This window comes from Hylobates moloch, unplaced genomic scaffold (assembly GCF_009828535.3).
Source record: "Hylobates moloch isolate HMO894 unplaced genomic scaffold, HMol_V3 SCAFFOLD_5, whole genome shotgun sequence".
NCBI lineage: Eukaryota > Metazoa > Chordata > Mammalia > Primates > Hylobatidae > Hylobates > Hylobates moloch.
In genome coordinates, this window is record NW_026652280.1 from 75,719,807 (window position 1) to 75,741,341 (window position 21,535).

General features: G+C 36.5%; 1 protein-coding gene across 1 annotated transcript; it reads left to right on the forward strand.

The window, feature by feature from the left end:
* The first annotated feature begins 19,487 nt into the window (after window positions 1–19,487).
* LOC116467854 (putative olfactory receptor 5AK3) lies at window positions 19,488–20,417 on the forward strand. The gene has a single exon (XM_032151501.1). The coding sequence runs from the start codon at window positions 19,488–19,490 to the stop codon at window positions 20,415–20,417; it is 930 nt and encodes a 309-aa protein (XP_032007392.1).
* Window positions 20,418–21,535: the final 1,118 nt, after the last annotated feature.

Here is a 21,535-nt window from a genome sequence, read left to right on the forward strand (position 1 = left end):
CAAAAATAGGAAACAGAAATTCTAGACCTAGGGGACAAAGGAAAGAGGGAGCCAAAGAGAATCCCTCTGACATTTTCCTGGATACTCCTTTGGGGAGAATGCTGCAGGTTTGGAGGGACAACCCTCAAACCAGGGACAAGGAAAAGCAAAAGATGATAAAGTATTCCTGTCTTTTCTGGCTCAAAGTCCTCATTAATAAGCCTTCAGTGTTTTGGCCTAAATTTGGCTCAGATGAGGATTGGGTGTGCCAAGCTTTAATTCTCCATGTGAATGATAAAACCCCATCCTCACAAGAGGAGATAGTTTATGCTCTTAGCTGTATCAAGGAATTAGTCCCCACATTCCCCCTCAAAGAAGAAGAAAAAAAAAACTAGTAAAAAGCCCTTGCCCTGTGAAAAGCCCTGGGACCCCCTATCATGCTTGCCCCCTCCATATGTCTCACAATATAGGGGACAGGAAGATCAAGGGGCAGCAGGTGGGTTAGAGGAAGAAAGACCTGGAGACCACGGGGGAGCCAAACCAACTCCTCCTTTCAATCCTTACCCAAATTTAAGAAAATAATTAGAACAGCATAAGAGGAATATTGAGAAATTCCCTATTCCTTTCACACAACAGGCATCTAGCATGTTTCCTCTTAGGGAAGTTCTCATGGGACAGGGAGAGATTGGCTTTGTAAATGCTCCTCTTACAAGTACTGAAGTTAAGAATTTCAAGAAGGAAATGAAACCACTCCTGATAGATCCCCTCAGTTTAGCAGACCAACTGGACCAAGTCCTAGGACCTGGCTTTTACACCAAGCATGACCATTTAATAGAGGCAATACCCTCTCAGGCAAGAAGTTTTGCCAGATGAACAAAAATTTTCAAATGTTGATCCCAAATGGTATAATAATGATCCCAGGGAATGGGCCCAAATGCAGGACCTCAGGGAACTATAATTAAAGGGATCAAAGAGTCCACTTCTAGTACACCAAATGTCTCAAAAGCATTCAAGATTCAACATGAAAAAGAGGTAACTCCCTCTGCATTCCCACAGAGGCTCAGAGATCAAATGAGAAAATACTCCAGATTAGATCCAGAGGACCTAGTAGGGCAAAGCCTTCTGAAGGTTAACTTTGTAACTAAGAGCTGGCCTGACATTATAAAAAAAATTACCAAAAAACTGACGAATTGAATGAGAAATCGATTGAGGAATTACTGAGTGAAGCTGAGAAGGTCTTTGTAAGAAGAGAAGAGAAGCAGAAACAAAAAGCCAAAATCATAGTTTCCACTGTGGAAGAGGTAGTCAGAAAAAGGTTAGATCAAGATCTCCCTCAAAGTAGATAAGGTTTTGACACAGAGAAAGAAGGGAAACTCAGGGAAAACTCCTAAGACTAACTGGATGTTACAATTGTGAAAAGCCAGGGTATCTTAAGAGAGAATGTCCTGAATGAATGAAAGAAAGAAGAAAAGGTTATCCCTCTCATGACCATTGATGAAGACTAGAAGGGTCAGGGATTCCTTCTCAGTAGGTCTCACCAGGAACCCTTAATATATTTGAAGATGGGACCATGCTCAACACTACTACTTATCAGGGAAATGCAAGTCAAACTACAATGAGATATTTCTTCATGCTTGAAACACAAAAGATAAGTGTTACAGGGATGTAAAGGAAACCCTTGTATACTGTTGGTGGGAATGTAATTTGGTACAGCCATTATGGGAAACAGTATAGAGTTTCCTCAAAAATTTAGAATTAGAATTACCATATCATCAAGCAATTCTATTTCTGGTTATTATCCAAAGGAATTTAAATCAGGATCTCCAGGAGACATCTTCATGCCCATATTTTTGCAATATTATTCACAATAGCCACAATATTAAAACAATCTAAATGTCCATCAATGTGTGAATAAAGAAAAGGTAGTACACACACACACAGGAATAGTATTCAGTCTTTAAAGAACAAAGATACAGGTATTACACTATCTGAGTTCAAATTATATTATAAGGCTACAATAATCTAAACAGCATGGTACTGTTTCGACACAATCACAGACACATAGATAAATGGAACAGAACAGAAAACTCTGAAATAAAGCTGCTCACTTACAACCATCTGTTCTTTGGCAAGGCCAACAAAAATAAGCAATGTGGAAAGAACTTCCTATTCAATAAGTGATACTGAGATAACTGGCTAGCCAAATACAGAAGATTGATTTCACCATATACAAAAATCACTCAAAATGGATAGAATATTTAAATGTATGACCTCAAACTATGAAAATCCTAAAAGAAACCCTAGCAAATACCCTTTCTCTACATCAGACTTGGCAAAAAAATTTTGGCAAAGTCTTCAAAAGCAACTGAAATAAAAACAAAAATTGACGAGTGAGACCTAATTAAAAATCTTCCTCACAGCAAAAGAAACTATCAATAGAGTAAACAGACAACTTACAGGATGGGAGAAAATATTCACAAACAATACATCCAACAAAGGTCTAATATCAACAATCTATAAGGAATTTAAACAAATTTATAAGCAAAAAATAAACAACCCCATTAAAAAGTGGGCAAAGAACATGAACAGACGCTTCTCAAAAGAAAAAAAATATGCAGCCCACAAACATGTGAATAAAAATGTTCAGTATCACTAATCATCAGAGAAATGTAAATCAAAACCACAATGAGATACCATCTCACACCAGTTAGAATGGCTACTATTAAAAAGTCAAAGGACAATAGATGCTGGCCAGGCTGTGGAGAAAAGGGAATGCTTATAGACTGTTGGGAATGTATATTAGTTCAGCCACTGTGGAAAGCAATCTGGAGATTTCAAACAACATAAAACAGAGCTACCATTTGACCATTACCCGTTACTGGTATATACCAAAAAGACACATGCACTCACATGTTCATCACCATGCTTTTCACAATAGCAAAGACATTAAATCCACCTTGCTGCCCATCAGTGGTGAATTGGATAAAGAAAATGTGGTACATATACACCATGGAATACTATGCAGCCATTAAAAATAATGAAATTATGTCTTTTTTAGCACCATGGATGGAGCTGGAGGCCATAATCCTAAGTGAATTAATGCTAGAATGGAAAACCAAATACTGCATGTTCTCACTTATAAGTGGGAGCTAACCATTGAGCACATATGGACATAAATGTGGAAACAATAGACTCTGGAGACTACAAGGGGACAGAAAGGGAAGAGGGTATGGGTTGCAAAACTACCTATTGGGTTCTATGCTCACTACTTGAGTGCAATATAGTCATGTAAAAAACCTGCACATGTACCCCCTGTATTTAAAATAAAAGTTGAAATTTTAAAAAAATTATATGTGTTTGTGTGTGTGCATGTGTATGTGAGTGTATGTATGAATTAATCCATTTTCACACTGCTATCAAGAAAGTACCCAAGACTGGGTAATTTATAAAGTAAAGAGGTTTAATTGACTCACAGCTTCTCATGGCTATGAGGCCTCAGGAAACTTACTATCATGGCAGAAAACAAAGGGGAAGTGAGGCATGTCTTACATGGCAGCAGGCAAGAGAGAAGAGTGCAGGGGAAAGCTGCCAAACACTTTTTTAAACCATCAGATTGCAAGAGAACTCACTCACTGTATTAGTCCATTTTCACACTGCTAATAAATACATACCCTAGACTTGGCAATTTATGAAAGAAAGAGGTTTAATGGAGCTAAAGTTCCACGTGGCTGGGGAGGCTTCACAATCATGGCAGAAGGCAAGGAGGAGCAAGTCACATCTTACATGGATGTCAGCAGGCAAAGAGAGAGAGCTTGTCCAGGGAAACTCCCATTTTTAAAACCATCAGCTCTCATAAGACAAGTTTAGTATCACGAGAACAGCATGGGAAAGACCTGCCCCCATGATTCAATTACCTCCCACCAGGTCCCTCACCCAACACATGGGAATTCAAGATGATATTTGGGTGGGGACGCAGCCAAACCATTTCACCCACTATCATGAGAACAGCATGGGGGAAGCACGCCCATAATCCCATCACCTCCCACAGGGTCCTTCCCTTGGCACAAGAGAATTACAATTTGAGATGAAATTTGAGTGGATACACAGAGCCAAACCATATCAGTATAAATATGCACATTTACGTATGTACGTGTGTGTATGTGTGTGTGTTTGTGTGTGTGTGTCTACATAAAAATAAAACTTTTCTGCATAGCAAAAGTAAGCAAAGTAAAAAAATTAATATTGAGATATAAACAAACTAAATATCAACTCATATAAAGGAGGGTACTTAACTCAAAATATCAATTTTAAAACAAAATACTTTTTCAGATGGCAACATATATAACAGATAATTCACATAAAAAAAAATTAATTATTCTGAGAAATATAAAAATATATCCAACATGGTTCATATGAGAAAAGGGCAAACAAAATATATTATTTTTCACTTATAAAAGTAAATTTTAATAAAAGTTTCCTAACTATTAGAATTTAGAGAAATAGTCACTAGATTTGGTAGAAGTAGTATAAATTGGCACAGCCTCTGGAGGGTACCTGAGAAATAAGTATCAAAAGTTATCATTATTATATCCTTTACACAGTTTCCTCTCCAAAATACCTTTTAATCCTACAGATATATTCACAATAATTTACAGTAACATTGTTTGTATTAGTAAAATATTGAAAACAATCTAAATGCCACCAGTAGGTGGGGGAAAGAGTCTGATTAAACAGAGTAATGAATGCAACTGTTCGATAAAATATAATACAAACAATAAAAAGAGTGAGGCTTCTCTCTTCACACTGATGGAGACAAATCACCCCCAAAAATGTGAATAATATGTATGAATAAGACATACATTGTCTTTTGTTGCAGGGGGAATAAAGTATATGAACATAATATGTTTTCGAATGCAAGGCAAGTCTTGTATAGCTGGAAGAATAACATGAACTTGTAACAGTGGTGATCCCCAGGGAAGGAAACTGAAGATCAGAAATCAAGGGAGGAGTGGGGACATGGTTGATACTCCATACACTTTCATATTTCTGAATTTTTACCATAAAATGGTTTGTTGTTTATCCCTCACACTCAAAATGAGAGAAGGTGAAGGTAAAAAATAAAAGCAGGAAGAAAGAAAAAAGAGGCAAGAAAGAGAGGAAGAATAAAAGGGAGGAAGAAGGTTAAAAATAAATTATCAGTAGCAGGGCAATTCTCAAAAGTGAAAGCAAAAAGTCCCTGCTGGCATTAAAACAAGAATTTTCTTACCCCTGGAGAGCTTAACTTTGCTTCAGCAGAAAATAACTAGCAAATATTGTTTTTCCCAATTACATCTGAGCCCCTGGAACTTCCGGTTCTCCAGGGAGTGGGTATTGATCTCTTATGCCCCAGCTATATACTCACTGATGAGGAGGAACTGAAAAGAGAGACCTTGATCAGCAATCAGTGCCAGTTGCCTAAAGAGAAAGTGTAGGCAACCTCAAAGTAAGTAAAACAAAGCAAATAGCATTTTGTTCAAAGTCTGCCATGTATCATCCCAGTGCATGCTGGAAATTTTGGAACAAAAGGTTACTCAAATCCCCAGCATGTTTCACCCCAAAACCAGGCGGAATTACTTCATCCCTGGTAGTTTGATTCAGGCTGAGTATTACCTGGGAAAGAATATGAATGAACAAATGATTGAATGAATCAGTCAATTGACTGATCAATCGACTGATCAATTAAGCAATCAACCCAATATGCCTTTAATGTATTATTTGCATTGTTATTAAAGTCATTTGCTGGGCATATCTTCCATTCCCAGCCCCGTGTTGGGAATTTACATAAATTTGCTCACTTAAACCTCACATCACTGCACAACAGACCTTACTTTTTTGCCTTCATTTTTTAACTTTTTATTAGGAAATACAGATTCACAGGAAGTTTCAAAGATAATAGGGAGAAGTCTCATATATCCTTCACTCACTTTTCCCTCAATGGTTCAATCTTACACAATTATAATACGACATCAAAACGGGATTTTGATGCTGGGACAATTGTATGTATAACTCTATATCATTTCAGATGTGGGTAGATTTGTGTAGCTACTACTGCAGTTTAGATACAGACTTGTTTGATCACAGATCTCAGATTCTACATGTCTTCTTTGTGCTACCCCTTCTGGTCATACCACACCCCTTCACTAACCACCCCAACCTCTAGCAATCATCAATCTGTTCCATATTTCCATAGTGTTGTAATTTTGATAATATTTGTAACTGGAATTATATGGTATATGATCTTTTGATGTTGAATTTTTACACTCACAATAATGCCCTTGAAATTCATCCAAGTTTCTGCATATATCAATAGTTTATTTCTCTTTTATTTTGAGTAATATTCCATAGTATGGATGTACCACAATATGTTAAACCATTCACTTATCATAGGACATTTGATCATTTACAGTTTTTGGCTACTACCAATATAAATGTTATAAAAAATTTTGTACAGGATTTTGTGTGAATATAAGTTTTATGCAAATATAATTGCCCGCAAGTCCAAGGACTGGGTTGTATAGTAAGTGTATGTCTAGCTATCTACACAACTGCCAGACTGTTTTCCAGAATGGCCACCATTTTCACCAGCAGTGTATGAGAGATCTAGTTACTGTGTCTTTGCCAGCATTTGCTATTGTCATTGCTTTTTCATTTTAGCCATTCTGCAGTGACATCTCACTTGTAGTGTAGTGATATCTCATTTTGTTTTTACTTTGCATTTCCCTAATGGCTAATGATGTTGGAGATCTTTTCATCTGCTTATTTACCATCCATATAGCACTTTTTGTAAAATGTCTGTTCATGTCATTCACTCGTTTTCTAATTTGATTTTTTTTTTTAGTTTCAGAGTTCTTTATATTCTCTAAATGCATGTCCTTTATCAAATATGGCATTTTAAAATATTTTATTTTAGTTTGTAGTGTGCTTTTTCATCCTCTTTAACAGAGCAAAAGCTTAATTTTAATGAGATTCAATTACTGAGGTTTTTTTGGGGGGCAGGGGGATTGTTGTTTTGGTGTCATGTCTAAGAACCCTTCACAAGACCCATCCTAAAAATTTTGCCCTGAAGATTTTGTCTTAGATTGCTCTCTAAGAGTTTTAAGGTTTTATATTTCACATTTAAAGCTATGATTCATTTTGAGTTAATTTTTATATAAGGTATGAGGTTTAAGTTGGGGCTCATTTTTTTGCCTATGAATATCCAATTGTCTCAGCACTGCTTATTGAAAAAAGGCTTCCTCCATTGAATTGTTTTTGAACCTGCTCAAAAATCAAATGGCTGCACTCGTGTGGATCTATTTGTCAGTTCACTATTTTGTTCCATCTTTGTATCTATCATTCCACCAATACCACAATGTTAATTACTGTTGATATATAAAAACTCTCAATGTTAAAGTGATTCATCTCATTTTTTCTTCTTTTTTAGAATTCTATCAGCTATTGTAACTTCTTTGCTCTTCCCTGTAAATTTAGAATATTCTTTTCCACATACTGAAAATACTATGCTCAGATATTCATTGCACTTGTGTTAAACCTGTACATCAATTTGGGGAGAATAGACACCACTATATTGAGTCATAATTCCCAAAAGCAACATATCTTTATTTAGATCTTCTTTGATTTCTTCCATCAACATATTATAATTTTCATCATCAAGTACTATACTGGTTTGTTAGATTTATACTTAAGTATTTCATTTTTGAACTATTATCAGTGGTACTGTGTTTATTCCAGTTCCCACATGTTTACTGCTAATATGGAAATACTATTGCTTTTTTATAACTATCTTGTATTCTGTAACTTTTCTAAACTCACTTATTACTTCTAGAAGTTTTTGGTATATTCTTGGAATCTTCTACATATACCGTCATGTCATCTACAAATCACAGTTTTATTTCCACCTTTCTGATCTGTATGACTTTTATGCCTATTCTTCCTTCACTGACTAGAACTTCCCCAGCTATGTTGCATAGCACTGGGGAGAGTGAGAATTCTCTCCCATCTGTTCCCAATTTTAGGGGCAAGCATTCAGTTGGTAACTATTAAGTAGGACGTTAGCTATAGGTTTTTCTGTAGATATTCTTCATCAAGTTGAGGAAGTTGCCCTATTTTCCTCATGTTCTGAGATTTTTTAAATTACGAGTAGATGTTGAATTTCATCAAATTCCTTATGTTCATCTATTTATATGATCCTGTGATTTTTCTCCTTTAGACCTGTAATATACCCCACTTGGTCACTGTGTATAATTTTTTACATATCACTGAATTCTATTTGCTAACATTTTGTTAAAGATTTTTGCATCTATATTCATTAAAAATATTGGGCTATGGTCTTCTTTTTTGTGTGTGCCATTTTGTCTGCTTTCTCTAATAGGGTAACACTGGATTCATAGAATAAGTTGAGAAGTGTTCTTTCCACATCTGTTTTCTGAAAGAAATTGTATAGAATTGAAGTTAATTCTTTTTTAAACATTTAGTGAATTATGCTGTGATATTGTTAAAAGGAAGTTTTTACAACATAAATTCAATTTTCATGGCTGTAAGGCTATTCAAATTATCAATTTCATATGGGTTAGCTTATACTTTTCAATTAATTTATTTATGTCATTTCAGTTGTCAAATTAATATGTGTATAGATGTTTGTAGTATTCTCTTATTCTCTTTTTGTGTCTGCAGGGTCTATAGTGATATCCCTGTTTTTCTGGACTTAGTAATTTGCACCTTTTCTCTCTTATCTTGGACAAACCTTCTGGAGGTTTGTCAGTTTTATTGTCTTAAAAACAAGCCTCTCTCTCACAGTTTTCGTTCCATTGTTTTTCTGTATCCAATTCATTGAATTCTGATCTTAGCCTTATTATTCTTCTTCTGCTTGCTTTGGATTTGTTTTCTTCTTGTTTTCTACTTTGCTTTTCTTCAACATTTTTGAAGTAGAGGCTTAGATTATTGATTTTAGCCTTCTTCTTTTTTTAATGTAAGCATCTAGTACTCTATGATGCCCACTAAACATTGATTTAACTGTACCCCATAAATTTTAAGTACTGTATTTTTATTGTTCAATATTTTGTATTTCCCTTGTGACTGCCTCTTTGACCCAAGGATTGTTTATAAATGTGTTATTTTGTTTCCAAATGCCTGGAGAGTTTCCTGTTACATTTCTGTGTTTTTATCTCCTTCAATTTCTTTGTGGTCAGGAACACACAGTGTGAATTCCATTCTTCTAAAATTATATAGATTATGTACAATCTGTCTTGATATATATTGTGCAAGTGCTGGAAAAAACATGTATTCTACTCATGTGAGGTGGACCGTTCTATAACTATTAATGACATCCTGTTGGTTGATGGTGGGTGTTGGGTTCCTCTATATCCTTGCTGATTTTCAGTCTAGTTCTTCTATAAACTGCTGAGAAATAAATATTAAATTCTTCAACTATAATTGTATATTTGTCTTTACCTCAATTCAGTTTATTATTTTTTCCTTTATATATGTTGTAGCCCACTTGTTTGGTGCCTACAAATTTAGGATTGCTATTTCTTTTTTTTTTTTTTTAGACGCAGAGTCTCGCTCTGTCACCCAGACTGGAGTGCAGTGGTGTGATCTCGGCTCACTGCAAGCTCTGCCTCCCGGGTTCACGCCATTCTCCTGCCTCAGCCTCCCAAGTAGCTGGGACTACAGGCGCCCGCCACCATGCCCCGCTAATTTTTGCATTTTTCGGTAGAGACGGGGTTTCACCGTGTTAGCCAGGATGATCTCGATCTCCTGACCTCGTGATCCACCCGCCTCAGCCTCCCAAAGTGCTGAGATTACAGGCGTGAGCCACCGTGCCCGTCCTAGGATTGCTATTTCTTTGTGATGGATTAACATTTTTATTAAGTAATGTCCGTCTTTGTCCTTGGCAACTTTTTTGCTGTGAAATATACTTTGTCTAGTATTTATATAGCCATAGTTTCATTCTTTTAATTCGTGTTTGCATGATATATCCTTTCCTTCTTTTTATTTCTAAGCTACATGTGTTACTATATTTGAGGTGAGTTTTTTTGTACACAGAATATAATTGTGTCATTTTTGTTTCCACTCTGCTATATTGTTTCTTTTATTTGTTATTAAATGAAAGAGATATGAAACATCAGAAGGTAAAAAAAAGTTTAAAGAGTAAATACAACAAACTTTTCTTCTCTTTTGAGTTTTAAAAATTATGTTTGAGAGTTGAAGCAAAAAATTATAACACTACCTAATGTGGTATTCAGTGTATGTGGAAGAATTGCTTAAGACAATTATAAGTGAGAGAAGGTAAAGAAGTTAAAAAGGAAGTAAGGTTTCCCCACTTCACTCAAACTGATAAAATGGACAGCAGTTATGATTTTACAGGCGTACCTCAGAGATATTACGGGTCCAGTTCCAGACCACCTCACTTAGGTGACTATCACAATAAAGCAAGTCACACAAATTTCTTGGTTTCCCAGTGCATATAAAAGTTTACACTATACTGTAGTCTATTAAATGTGCAATAGCATTATGTCTTAAAAAAGTATATGGCTTAATTAAAAAATACTTTATTGCTAAAAGTGCTGACACAGCAACACTAAATGGGCTCATGCTGCTGGAAAACGGTGCTAATAGACTTGCTTAATGCAGGATTACCACAAACCTTTAATCTATTTAAAAAATACAACAATATATGTAAAGCAAAATAAAACAAGGTATGCCCATATAATGCAACACCTAGAGAAGCCACTAAAAATGCTATAAAAAGATATCTAATAAAAACAGTATAAAAAAAAATCACTATAGGTGCACCAAAATGGGATTATAAGAAAAAGTTCAAGTGACCCACAGAAATGCAGGAAAAATAAAAGAGAGAAACAAGAAAGAAAAACAACAGTTAATTTTAAAAATGGCAGACAACGGTATATATATATAAATATATATTATATATTTATATAAATATATAATATAAATATATATTATATATAAATACATAAATTGTACATTGTTTTCTTCATTTTTAGAACAATAAAAATGTAAAAGTGAAAGTAAAAGCTCAGAAGTTTATAAGTTTGGAAAATAATGTTCTTTTTCACCTAATCCCACATCCATGAATAACTGTACTTGAATTTGCTGTGCACACTTTCTGGCAATTATCCATGAATAAATAAAGACAATGGAAGCAAAAGACAGTAGGAGTGAGAGTTTGGTTTTTCAAAGAATCCACAAGCTACATATTTTTTGGTGGCGGGGTGGGGGGGAGTCTTTATTTTCCTTTGAATTGTTATTTTAAGTTCAGGGATATATGTTCACAATGTGCAGGTTTGTTAGACATTTCCATGTGTGCCAAGGTGATTTCCTACGCAGATCATCCCATCACCTTGGTATTAAGCCCAACATCCATTAGCTAGTCTTCCTGATGCTCTCCCTACACCCACACCCAACGACAGGCCCCAATCTGTGTTGTTCCCTGACGTGTGTTTATGTGTTCTCATTATTCAGCTCCCACTTATAAGTGAGAACATGTGGTGTTTGGTTTTCTGTTCCTGTGTTAATTTGCTGAGGATAATGGCTTCCAACTCCATCCATGTTTCTGCAAAGGACAAAATCTTGTTCCTTGTCCACTAGTATGTCATGGTGTGTATTACCACATTTTCTTTCTCGGGTCTATCATTGATGGGCATTTGGGTTGATCCATGTCTTTGCTATTGTGATTAGTGCTGCAATGAACTTAGGTGTGCAGGTATCTTTATAATAGAATGATTTATATTCCTCTGGGTATATACTCAGTAATGGGATTGCTGGGTCAAATGGTATTTCTGCCTGTAGGTCTTTGAGTGATCATCACACTAACTTCCACAATAGTTAAACTGATTTACACTCCCACCAACAGTATAAAAGCATTTCTTTTTCTCTGCAACCTCACCAACATCTGTTGTTTTTTGACTTTTTAATAATTGCCATTCTGATTGGCATAAAATGCTATCTCAATGTGGTTTTGATTTGCATTTTGTTAGTGATCAGTGATACTGAGCTGTTTTTCATGTTTATTGGCCGCATGTATGTCTTTTTTTGAGAAGTGTCTGTTCACATCCTTTGCCCACTTTTTAATGGGGTTGTTTGTTTTTTGCTTGTAAATTTAAGTTCCTTGTAGACTGGATGTTAGATCTTTGTCAGATGTATAGACTGCAAAAATTTTCTCCAATTCTTTCGATTGTCTGTTCACTCTGATGATAGTTTCTTTTGCTGTGCAAAATCTCTTTAGTTTAACTGGATTCCACTTGTCAATTTTTGCTTTTGCTGAAATTGGTTTTGCTTTTGGTGTTTTCTTCATGAAATAGTTGCCCATGCTTATCTCCTGAATGGTACTGTCTAGATTTTCTTCTAGAGTTTTTGGTAGTTTGGGGTTTTACATTTAAGTCTTTAATCCATCTTGAGTTTATTTTTGTATAGGGTGTAAGGAAGGGGTCCAGTTTCAATTTTCTGCATATGGCTATTTATGCTTGTTTTCGTCAGGTTTGTCAAAAATCAGATGGTTGTATAGGTGTGCAGTCTTATTTCTGAGTTCTCTATTTTGTTCCATTGGTCTATGTGACTGGTTTTTTTGTTTGTTTGTTTGTTTGTTTGTTTTTACCAATACCATGATGTTTGGGTTACTAGAGCCTTGTAGTATAGATTAAAGTCAGGTAGGGTGATGCCTCCAGCTTTGTTCTGTTTGCTTAGCATTGTCTTGGCTATTCTGGCTCTTTTTTGGTTCCATATGAATTTTAAAATGGTTTCTTCTAATTCTGTGAAGAGTTTCAATAGTAGTGTAATGGTAATAGCATTGAATATATAAATGGGGCAGTATGACCATTTTCATAATATTGATTCTTCCTACCCATGAGCATAGAATATTCTTCCATCTGTTTGTGTTCTCTTTGATTTCCTTGAGCAGTGGTTCCTAGTTCTCCTTGAAGAGTTCCTTCACTTCCTTTATTATCTGTGTTCCTAGGTATTTTGTTATCTTTGTAGCAATTGTGAATGGGACTTTATTCATGATTTGGCTCTCTGCTTGCCTTTTGTTGGTGTATAGGAATGCTTGTGACTTTTGCACATTGATTTTGTATCCTGAGACTTTGCTGAAGTTGCTTATCAGAATAAGAAACTTTTGGGCTGAGACGATGGGGTTTTTTAGATGTAGAATAATGTCATCTGCAAACAAAGACAATTTGACTTCCTCTCTTCCTATTTGAATACACTTTATTATTTTTTTCTTGACTGATTGCCCTGGCCAGAACTTCCAATACTATATTAAATAGGAGTGGTGAGAGAGGGCATCCTTGTCTTGTGCCAGTTTTCAGGAACATTTCCAGCTTTTGCCCATTCAGTATAATATTGGCTGTAGATTTGTTACATATGGCTTTACTATTTTGAGGTATGCTCCTTCAATACCTAGTTTATTGAGAGCTTCTAACATGAAGAGATGTTGATTATTGAAGGCCTTTTCTGCATCTATTGAGATAATTATGAAGTTTTTGTCTTTAGTTCTGTTTATGTAATGAATTACATTTATTGATTTGCATACGTTAAACCAACCTTGCATCCCAGGGATGAAGCCTACTTGATTGTGGTGGATAAGCTTTTTGATGTGCTGCTGGATTCAGTTTGCCAGTATTTTATCGAGGATTTTTACATTAATGTTCATCAGGGCTATTGGCCTGAAGTTTTCTTTTGTTGTTGTATCTCTGCTAGGTTTTGATATCAGGATGATGCTGGCTTTATAAAATGAGTTATGGAGGAATCTCTCTTTTCGATTGTTTGGAATAGTTTCAGTAGAAATGGTACCAGCTCCTCTTTGTACCTCTGGGAGAATTCATCTGTAAATCTGTTTGGTCCTGGGTTTTGTTGTTGCTGTTGTTGTTGGTAGGCTATTTATACTGCCTCAATTTCAGAACTTCTTATTGGTATATTCAGGGATTCAATTTCTTCCTGGTTCAGTCTCAGGAGGGTGTTACATGTCCAGGAATTTATCCATTTCTTCTAGATTTTCTAGTTTATGTGCATAGAGGTGTTTATAGTATTCTCTGATGGTTGTTTGTATCCCTGTGGGGTCAGTGGTGATATCCCCTTTATCATTTCTGAGTGTGTCTATTTTATTCTTCACTCTTTTCTTCCTTATTAGTCTAGCTAGTGGTCTACCTATTTTATCAATTTTTTTTCAGAGAACCAGGTCCTGGATTCACTGATTTTTTGAAGGCTTTTTTTTAATATCTCCACCTCCTTCAGTTCTGCTCTGATCTTGGTTATTTCTTGTCTTCTGCTAGCTTTGGGGTTTGTTTCCTTTTGGTTCTCTAGTTTGTTTAATCATGATGTTAGGTTGTACATTTGAGATCTTTCTAGCCTTTTGATATGGTCATTTAGTGCTATAAATTTCCCTTTTAACACCACTTTAGCTGCATCTCAGAGATTCTGGTACATCATCTCTTTGTTCTCATTAGATTCAAAGAACTTCCTGATTTCTGCCTTGATTTCATTACTTACCAAGGAGTCATTCAGGAGCAGGTTGTTCAATTTCCATGTAGTTGTGTGATTTTGAGTGAATTTCTTAGTCCTTAATTCTAATTTGATTGCACTGTCGTCTGAGAGACTGTTATGATTTCAGTTATTTTGCATTTGCTGAGGAGTGTTTTGCTTCTGATTATGTGATCAATTTCAGCATAAGTGCCATGTGGCAACTAGAAGAATGTAGGTCTCTAAGAACTGGCTTTATGAATCTGGATGCTCCTGTGTTGGGTGCATATATATTTAGGATAGTTAGCTCTTTTTCTTTAATTGAACCCTTTACCATTATCTAATGCTGTTCTTTGTCTTTTTTTTTCTGAGTTGGCTTAAAGTCTGTTTTTTCAGAAACTAGGATTGTGGCCCCTGCTTTTTTCTGTTTTACATTTGCTTGGTAAATTTTCCTCCATCCCTTTATTTTGAGCCTATGTGTGTCTTTGCATATGAGATGGGTCTCTGAAAGACAGCATATTGGTGGGCCTTGACCTTATCCAGCTTTCCATTCTGTGTCTTTTAATTGGGACATTTAGCCCATTTACATTTAAAGTTAATATTGTTATGTATGAATTTGATCCTGTCATCATGATGTTAATTGGTCATTTTCCAGATTTGTCTATGTGGTTACTTCATAGTGTCACTGGTTAGTGTACTTCAGTGTGTTTTCGTAGTGGCTGGTAACAGTTTTTCCTTTCCATATTTAGTGCTTCCTTCTGGAGCTCTTGTAAGGCAAGCCTGGTGGTGATGAATTCCCTCAGCATTTGCTTGTCTAAAAAGGATCTTTTTAGCCCAGGCATAATGGCTCATGCCTGTAAACCCATCACTTTGGGAGGCCAAGGTGGGCAGATCACCTGAGACCAGGAGTTTGAGAACAGCCTGGCCAAAATGGAGAAACCCCGTCTCTACTAAAACTACAAAAATTAGCCGGACATGGTGATATTTGCCTGCAATCCCAGCTACCCAGGAGGCTGAGGCAGGAGAATAGTTGGAACCAGAGAGGCAGAGGCTGCAGTGAGCTGAGATTGTACCACTGCACTCCAGCCTGGGTGACAGAGCAAGACTCTGTCTCAAAAAACAACAACAACAACAAAAAAAAAACACCTTTTTTCTTTTTTTACTTTAAGTTCTGGGCCAAAAATCATCTTATTTCTCCTTCACTTATGAAGCTTAGTTCAGCTGGATTTGAAATTCTGGGTTGGAAATTGTTTTCTTTGAGAATGTTGAATATTGGCCACCAATCTCTTCTGGCTTGTAGGGTTTCTGCTGAGAGATCCACTGTTAGTTTGATTGGCTTCCCTTTGTAGGTGACCTATCCTTTCTCTCTGGCTGCCTTGAACATTTTTTCCTTCATTTCATCCTAAGAGAATCTGAAAATTATGTGTCTTGGGATTGGTCTTCTTGTGGAGTATCTCAATAGCATTCTCTGAATTTCCTGAATTTGAATGTTGGCCTGTCTTGCTAGGTTGGGGAAGTTCTCCTGGATGATATCATGAAGTATGTTTTCCAAATTGGTTTTGTTCTCCTCATCTCTTTCAGGTACCCCAACTAGTCATAGGTTTGGTCTTTTCACATAATCCCATATTTCTTGGAGGTTTCCTTTGCTCCTTTTCCTTCTTGTTTCTCTATTTTTGTCTGTCTGTCTTATTTTAGAAAGATAGTCTTCATACTCTGAGATTCTTTCCTCCAATTAGTCTGTTCTACTATTAATACTTGTTATTGCATTATGAAGTTCTCATGTTGTGCTTTTCAGCTCCATCGGGTCAGTTATGTTCCTCTCTAAACTGGCTATTCTGGTTATCACCTCCTGTATTGTTTTATTGAGTTCTTAATTTCTTTGCATTGGATTACAGCATGCTCCTTTAGTTCAACAAAGTTTGTTATTACTCATCTTCTGAAGCGTACTTCTGTCAGTTCAACCATCTCAGCCTCAGCCCAGTTCTGTGCCCTTGTTGGAGAGGTATTGCAGGCATTGGGAGGAGAAGAGGCACTCTGGTTTTTTTGAATTTTCAGTGTTTTTGAGTTAATTATTTCTCATCTTTGTGGGCTTATTTACTTTCAATGTTTGAGGCTGCTGATCTTTCAATGGGATTTTTTGTGGGGTCTTTTTTGTTGATGTTGTTGTTTTCTGTTTGTTTTACCTTTAACAACCAGGCCACTTGTCTGTAAGGCTGCTGCAGTTTGCTGGGGGTATGTTCCAGATCCCAGTTGCCTCCGTTTTTCCCAAACCTGTAGGTATCACCAATGAGGACTGTGAGAAAGCAAAGATGGTAGCCTGCTCCTTCCTCTGGAAGGTCCATCCCAGGGGGGTACTGACCTATTGTTGGCCCAAGTGCTTTTGTAGGGGGTGTCTGGAGACCCCTGTTAGGAGCTCTCACCCAGTCAGAAGGGACAGGCTCAGGGACCCACAAAAAGAAGCAGTCTGACTGTTTTTTGCTAAAGCAGATGTGTTGTGTTGGGGACCCTTCCTTGTCTGGACCACCTGGACTCTCTAAAGCCAGCAGGGTGGGAAGGCTGAGACGAACAAACTACAGAGATGATGGCCAGCCCTCCACGTGGGGGCTCTATCTCAGGGAGAGATCAGAGTTCTGTTCATATAACTCCGGCTGGAGTTGCTGAAACTCCCACAGGGAGGCCCTGCCCAGCAAGGAGGGACAGATCAAGGTTCCACTCAAAGAAGCAGTCTGGCCACAATCTGGCAACAGCTCTGCTACGTTATGGGAGACCCCTCCTTGACCAGACCACATGTGCTCTCCAGAGCCGACAGGCTGGAACAGCAGAGCTGACCAAACTGCAGAGATGGTGGCTACCCCTCCCTGCCTCCCAGGAACTCCATCCTATCTCAGGCAGTCTCCAGCCTGTTTCCTTTGGCTTGCTGGAATTCTAAGCCAGTGGGCCTTAACTTGTGAGGTGCTACAAAATGGCACTGCTTGGCTCCCTAGATTCAGCTGCCTTCTTAAGGGAATGTTCAAACATGTCTTTCATATTGCCAGAATTCCTGGGACCTGAGTATGTAAAATTCCCGGGTCTCTGCATGCGCCTGAGTGGCTGGTCTGCTGTGATGACTCCACACAGCTTTGTGGATTAGACCCAAGGCCATGGTGGCGTGGGCTCCTGAGGGGATCTCCTGATCTGTGGGATGCAGAGATCCGTGAGAGAAGCATGGTTTTCCAGGTGGGGTTGCAAAATCACTCACCACTTCCCTTAGCTGGAGATGGGGATTCTCTTGGCTCCATGCTGCTCCAGGGTGGGCCATCATCCCACCCCACATTTTTTCATACTCCATGGGTCAGGTTGTTTGCCTAGTCAGCCCCAGTATGAGAACCTGGATATTTCAGTTGAGGGTGTTGAATTCATTTGCCGCTTTCCTTCCTCTCCGTGAGTGCTACAGACCACAGCTCCTTCTAATTGGCCATCTATTTTTCCCCACAATCTACATATTTTTCTACAATTTGCTTTTCTTTTCTGACTCCAGAGAGTATATATTTATTTCACTGCTTTAGACTATGTATTAATAAATAATACGAATCTACTAAAATTTATACAATTCTATCTTCCAATTTTGCTATTAGAAAGTTGTTCTTAATTAAAAATACAAGTTACATAACATTATATTGTACATGATATGCATATTACTTATACTATAAACAATCTAATGAACATTAATTAACTTCTAGGTAAGTTCTGTGATCCCCATTGTACAAAGAAAGTAAGTGGGGCTAAAGGGAGTTCTATCCTTCTTTCTATTAATTGGTGAGACAATAATTCAAAACCAGGGCTACTTATTTCCTTTCTACTGCAAAATGTTGCATCTAAATGAAGCCTGAGAAACCCAGCACTACCCACTTGTTAGGCATGTTTGAAATGCTTGAGTAGTTGGCCATTTTCCTTGTAGCATTTATTTGATCAGAAAACACCTTCAACGTAGATGAAGCAAAATATTTTATACTAAACCAACCTACCATTAGCTCAACATAAACCCAGAAATGTACAGATTCTGTATGAAGGGGTAGGTGGTGGGGCTTGTATTAGTTTCCTTAGTCCTTGAAAAGAATCCTCATAATTTCATATTATTTTATTTCAATCCAGATAACTAAAGTCAAAAATGATATAATAAGTGTCATTACTCTGTCAAAATTCTAGCTTAAATGGACCTCTGGCCTATTCTAGCAAGTGTTTATCACAATGAAAGAAAGACTCCTTGAAAGGGCTGCATTTCTTTCATTTTACAGTAAATTTACCCTAGGAAAAAGCTTATACCAACTTATTATATCTCAGACCTCACTAAATGTTTAATTGAAAAGAATTATTTCTTGTTTCTTGTTCCTCCACTACATAATTTTTGTAATAAGCAATAGAAAATGTAAGGCCATTTCTCAGACATCCATTATATAACAGGGTTATTATACTTGTAAAGAATATCACCTAGATGGAAGTTGCATTCTAATAATACTAGTAGAAAGACACTTTGAAGCCTTCAAACATATGTGAACATGAACATATTTTGGGAAATTGCTCTCTAATTGATTCTACTAATTTCAAGAACTAGAAAGAGAAATAAAATGATAAGTGGCTGTGAATAATTATGTTTCTAAAAAGGCATAAAATTACATTTTAACATTATTTAAAATAAATACGAATACCTGTTTAAAATAGTGAAAAAAATGCTTATCTATGTTTCTAAGAACCACGCACATTAGAAGTCAGTCTTCTTCTAAGAAAATCTTCTTCATTTTGAAGATAAATCTGTTTCATCTTTCATCGAGTAACTCTCTCTTTACTTGATGATTATAAATTTTTTTTAATTTGGAAATAACACTATTGTATTTGTTATGAAAAGTCAAATTGAAAAAAGTGACTTAAAATATACAGCCATTTTATTGCAAAAAGTCACAAGGATTTTCTTTCTTTTCTGGGTCCTTCTCTTGGTCCTTTCTAGACTTTTGGTAGTCATGGCTCGAGGAAACAGCACTGAAGTGACTGAATTCCATCTTCTGGGATTTGGTGTCCAACACGAATTTCGGCATGTCCTTTTCATTGTACTTCTTCTTATCTATGTGACCTCCCTGATAGGAAATATTGGAATGATCTTACTCATCAAGACCGATTCCAGACTTCAAACACCCATGTACTTTTTTCTACAACATTTGGCTTTTGTTGATATCTGTTATACTTCTGCTATCACTCCCAAGATGCTCCAAAGCCTCACAAAAGAAAATAATTTGATATCATTTCGGGGCTGTGTGATACAATTCTTAGTTTATGCAACATTTGCAACCAGTGACTGTTACCTCCTGGCTATTATGGCAATGGATCATTATGTTGCCATCTGTAAGCCCCTTCACTATCCCATGATCATGTCCCAAACAGTCTACATCGAATTGGTAGCTGGTTCATATATTATGGGCTCAATAAATGCCTCTGTACATACAGGTTTTACGTTTTCACTGTCCTTCTGCAAGTCCAATAAAATCAATCACTTTTTCTGTGATGGTCCCCCAATTCTTGCCCTTTCATGCTCCAACATTGACATCAACATCATTCTAGATGTTGTCTTTGTGGGATTTAACTTGATGTTCACTGGGTTGGTCATCACCTTTTCCTACATCTACATTATGGTTACCATCCTGAAGATGTCTTCTACTGCTGGGAGGAAAAAATCCTTCTCCACATGTGCCTCACACCTGACAGCAGTAACCATTTTCTATGGGACACTCTCTTACATGTACTTACAGCCTCAGTCTAATAATTCTCAGGAGAATATGAAAGTAGCCTCTATATTTTATGGCACTGTTATTCCCATGTTGAATCCTTTAATCTATAGCTTGAGAAATAAGGAAGTAAAAGAAGCTTTAAAAGTGATAGGAAAAAAGTTTTGTTAAATTAGACACAGTTGTTAAAATTCAACACAGCAAAGCATCCAGTACAGCTAATCTGCCAAAATTTGATATTTCTAAAATAGGGAGCATGTAGGAAAATCTCAAATTAACCATCTAACATCACACCTAGAGCAATTAGAAAAATAAAAACCAACCAATCTCAAACCTAGCAGAAGGAAAGAAATAACTAAAATCAGAACAAAACTGAACAAAATTGAGACCCAAAAATCCATACGAAGAATCAATGAAACCAAAACTTGTCTTGTATTTTGAAATAATCAATAAGATTGGTAGGCTTCTACCTAGATTCACAAAGAAAAAAAAAGGAAAGATCCAAATAAGCACAAGCAGAAAGGACAAAGGTGACATTATAACCAATCCCACAGAAATACAAAAGATCCTCAGAGACTATTATGAACACTTCTATGCAAATAAACTAGAAAATCTAGAGGAAATAGATAAATTCCCAGGAACACACAACCTCCCAAGATTTAATCAGGAAGAAATTGAAACCCTGAATGAATCAATATCAAGTTCTGAAGTGGAAGCTAAGTGCCATCCAAAAGGGGGCCCAGACAAGACAAATTTGAAGTCAAATTCTACTAGATGTAAAAAGAAGAGCTGATATCAATGCTATTGAAACTACTTCAAAATATTGAAGAGGAGGAACTCTTTTGTAACTCATTCTACGAAGCCACAATTACCCTGATACCAAAACTTAGCAAAGACAAAACAAAAACAAAATAAAACTACAGGCAAATATCCCTGATGAACATAGATGCAAAGCCAACAATGAAATACTAGCAAATCGAATTGAATAGCACATCAAAAGTTAATTTACCATGATCAAGTAGGCTTCATTCTTGGGATGCAAGTTTGGCTCAAAATATGCAAATTATTAAATCTAATTCACCACATCAATAGAATTTCAAACAAAAACCATATGATCATCTCAATAGATGCAGGAAAATTCTTCAATAAAATCCTACACCCCTTTATAATAAAAAACCCTCAACAAACTAGGCATCAAAGCAACATATCTCAAAATAAGTGCCATCTATGACAAATTCACAGCCAACATTATAATGAATGAGCAAAAACTGGAAGCATTCCCCCTTGAG